This window comes from Castanea sativa, chromosome 5 (assembly GCF_040712315.1).
Source record: "Castanea sativa cultivar Marrone di Chiusa Pesio chromosome 5, ASM4071231v1".
NCBI lineage: Eukaryota > Viridiplantae > Streptophyta > Magnoliopsida > Fagales > Fagaceae > Castanea > Castanea sativa.
Genome location: NC_134017.1, coordinates 27,072,914 through 27,076,637, shown reverse-complemented (window position 1 = coordinate 27,076,637; position 3,724 = coordinate 27,072,914). Strand labels below are relative to the sequence as shown.

Here is a 3,724-nt window from a genome sequence, read left to right as displayed (position 1 = left end):
ATTCTTCTTCTTTGCTACTACTGTATGAGTCAACCATTCAGGATAAAACACCTCTTTGATAGCACCTACCTTCTTGAGTTTGAGCACCTCCTCCTTAACAGCCTCTGAATGCTCTTTAGAGGATCGCCGAGGTGGTTGCCTCCTCGGTGCTACAGCTGGATTGACATTCAAATGATGACAAATGAAACTCGGATCAACCCCAGGGGCTTTGTAAGCATTCCATGCAAATGCATCTACATTCTTCTTCAAAAACATAACCAGCTCCGCCTTCTCTTCAGGTGGCAATTGAACTCCTACCTGAAAGAATTTCTCAGGGTCGTCGTTTATAAGAACCTTCTCCAATTCCTCACATGCAAGTTCTTCTACCGATGGTACCTTGGTCACGGCCAGAGACTTTGATTGCTATGGCTTTCCGTCAGCCGAGGACTCCGGTTCAGGCTGATGCAGAATTGCAGTCGTCATGCACTGTCTAGCCACAAATTGACTTCCAAGCAGTTCCTCTATCTGATCCCTAGGCGGAAATGTGATCTTGACATACAAGGTTGAGGACACGGTACCTAGAGCATGCAACCAAGGTCTTGCCACAATTGTTGTGTACGGAGAATAGGTGTCTACCACAATGAAATCCACGTTTACCACTTTTGGGCCTGATTGCACAGGCAACCTAATTTGCCCCTTTGGTACGACAGCCTTCCCCTCAAAGCTTATTAAGGGTGAATTATAAGCTGTAAGATCTTCAAGCTTTAAGTAAGTTTAACCCTTTAAATAGGTCAGGATACATGATATCTGCACCACTACTCTAATCAACCATCACCCTCCTCACATCGTAGCCCCCTATCTTTAGGGTAACCACCAAAGTATCATCATGTGGTTGGATTGTCCCGATTTTGTCCTCTTTCGAGAAACCTAAAATTGGTAGGATATTCACTTTAATCCTCTTCGGCTGATCCCTAGAATCCTTGGCCAGGGTCCGAGCCATAAACATCACCTTGGAAGGATGAGAGCCAGTCCTTCCAGGTGCAGCAAAAATAACATTGATCGTACCCAGAGGAGGCCTTGATGAAGTGCTATCTTGGTTCACCTCCCCTGAGTGGTTTCCCTGCCCAACAGGCCAATACAAGAATTGTTTTAATCTTCCCTCCTTAACCAATTGCTCTAAATGGTTCCACAGAGTTTGACAATCCTTAGTGGTATAACCCCTCTGCTGGTGATAATGGCAATGGAGATTTTGGTTGCGCCTTAAGGGGTCTCCTGCCATCTTATTAGGCCGCTTGAAGTATAATTCATGCCTAATTTTCTCTAATAGTTGTTGCACTGGTTCCTTAAAAACGGTATTAACCACCTGTGGGGCGGTAGGACCAACTTGCTTGGCAAAATCTCCACCAGGCCTGTTATTGTTGTATCTGTCTGACCTGAAATCCCTCATCTCGTGAGGGATAACCTTCACATTTCCCTTCCCTTGCTGCTGATCTTCCTCAACCCTTTTATATTCATCAATGCGATCCATGAGCCGACATACGCTCCTGACACGTTTTTTGGTCAAAGATTTCCTCAAGTCGTGCTCCGCAGGTAGGCCGACCTTGAAAGTCCTTATCGCCACATCATCAAAGTCCCCATCAATCTCATTGAACATCTCCCAGTATCTGTCTGAGTATGTTCTCAGGGTTTCTTCTTCTCTCATGGCCATGGACTATAACGAATCCAAGGGCCAAGGAAACCTACTGCACGTGATGAAGCGAGAGCCAAATGCCCTAGTAAGTTCCTTGAAAGAATTGATAGAACCTGCTCTCAAGCCATCAAACCACCTCATCGCCATAGGTCCTAGGCTAGAAGGGAAGATCTTGCATATCAAAATTTCATTTTTAGAATGAACTGCCATCCTCTGACTGAAATGACTCACATGCTCCACAAGATCTGTTCGGCCATTATAAATGGTGAATGCTGGTTGTGTGAAGCGCCGAGGGAGCCTCCCTTCTTCTAACTTGTGTGTGAAGGGTGATTTGGAGATTTGATGTAATGCCCTACCCATAGCATCATTTCTCAAGCCCCAGGAAGAAGAATTTTTACTCTTTCGCCTATGCAGGTTGTCTTCCTCGTCGGAGAAAGACTCATCTGAGGAAGGGGCTAATTATAAACAACGTGGTGATGCTGAGGGAGCTTATCAGGTATTAACATCATTTGAATTTGTTTTAATTTTGCATATGATGAAAGAGATTATGGGAATTACTAATATTCTTTGCCAAGCTTTGCAACAACATTCTCAAGATCTTTTAAATGCCATGCATTTAGTTTCAACTACAAAATCACTTATTCAAAAGTTGAGAGATGATGGATGGGAGCCTTTACTTGATAGTGTTACATCATTTTGTGGACAACATGAAATTGATATTCCTGATTTAAATGCTCGTTACACTAAAGCTCGAGGTAGATACCGTCATCAAGATGAAGCTTTGACAACAATAGAACATCATTTAAGAATTAACATATTTACAGTTGCAATAGATTTTCAATTGCAAGAATTGAATAGTAGATTTTGTGAGCTAACAGCAAATCTTCTCACTCTTAATTCAGCATTAAATCCTAAGGATGCTTTTAGATCATTCAAAATTGGTGATATTTGCAATTTGGCTGAAAATTATTACCCTCAAGATTTCACTGATCAGGAAATTTGTCTTTTGAAGCATCAGTTGCAACATTATGAGCTTGATGTGACAAAGCATCCAGATTTTCAGAATATGGGTACAATATCTGAGCTATGTAGGGGATTAGAAACTTCAAGGAAGTCTAAAATCTATAATTTAATTGATAGACTAATTCGTCTTGTGTTGACTCTTCCAGTTTCTACAACAACTACAGAACGAGCTTTTTCAGCTATGAAACTATTAAAAACAAGACTTCGCAATAGAATGGAGGATGAACTTTTGGCAGATAATATGATAGTTTATATAGAAAAGGAAATTGCTGAAAATTTTACCATGAAAATGATTCTGGATGAATTCTATTCCATGAAAAATCGTCGCCAGACATGATTTTGATGTGAAGTGTTTTTTTTGTGTGGATATTTTTGTATATGTCTATAATGAACTAGACAGTTTTTGTATGTTCATTAATGTTTAAGATATATCAAAATTGAAATTTCATATTCAATAAACTTGTGATTTATGTTTTTTATATCAATACTTCAAATCAGCCCCCATATAAAAATTTCTGGCTACGCCCCTGTTTGAGGGCCATTTGGACTGCCTTGCACACATTTCATTCCATCTATCAGGAAAGTACTTGGGCACTACTAGCTTAGACAAGACTTGGAGGTTATGGGATGTGAAAACTGTGATGGAATTAATTCTTCAAGGTTACAGTAGGACTGTCAATGTGCTAGATTTCCATCGTGATGGATCACTAGCTGCATCTTGTGGACTTGATGTGATTGCTCGTGTTTGGGACCTTCAAATGGGAAAAGTTTCATGCCTTGGAAGGCCATGACAAGCCAATTCTGGGAGTTAGCTTCTCCCCCATTGGCTATCATTTAGCCACCTGGGTCAAGGACAATACCTGTTAAATCTGGGATCTAATATAGAGAAATACTTTGCATTCTATTCCAGCACATTCCAACCAGATTTTACAAGTAAAGTTTAAGCCTCAACAAGGATATTTCTTGCTAACTGCTTCCAATGACATGACAACTAAGATTTGGTCTGCCTGTGAAGACACTCAATGGACATTA

The 3,724-nt window shown here is 40.8% G+C and overlaps 2 protein-coding genes across 2 annotated transcripts; one reads left to right on the top strand and one right to left on the bottom strand.

The window, feature by feature from the left end:
• Nucleotides 1-402: 402 nt before the first annotated feature.
• LOC142635004 (uncharacterized) lies at nt 403-1,258 on the bottom strand. Its single transcript, XM_075809227.1, has 2 exons — nt 824-1,258; nt 403-741 (listed from the first exon to the last, which is right to left on the bottom strand). The coding sequence occupies exons 1-2, from the start codon at nt 1,256-1,258 to the stop codon at nt 403-405; spliced, it is 774 nt and encodes a 257-aa protein (XP_075665342.1).
• Nucleotides 1,259-2,216: 958 nt separating this feature from the next.
• Nucleotides 2,217-3,029, top strand: LOC142635003 (uncharacterized). Its single transcript, XM_075809226.1, has one exon. The coding sequence runs from the start codon at nt 2,217-2,219 to the stop codon at nt 3,027-3,029; it is 813 nt and encodes a 270-aa protein (XP_075665341.1).
• Nucleotides 3,030-3,724: the final 695 nt, after the last annotated feature.

Bases quoted from the DNA above. Each gene is read 5' to 3' on its own strand.
- LOC142635004 (XM_075809227.1), bottom strand. From the start codon at position 1,258: ATGGCAGGAGACCCCTTAAGGCGCAACCAAAATCTCCATTGCCATTAT. The intron at 742-823 runs GTGAGGAGGGTG...ACTTACTTAAAG, and splicing joins TAAAGATAGGGGGCTACGAT to CTTGAAGATCTTACAGCTTA.
- LOC142635003 (XM_075809226.1), top strand. From the start codon at position 2,217: ATGGGAATTACTAATATTCTTTGCCAAGCTTTGCAACAACATTCTCAA.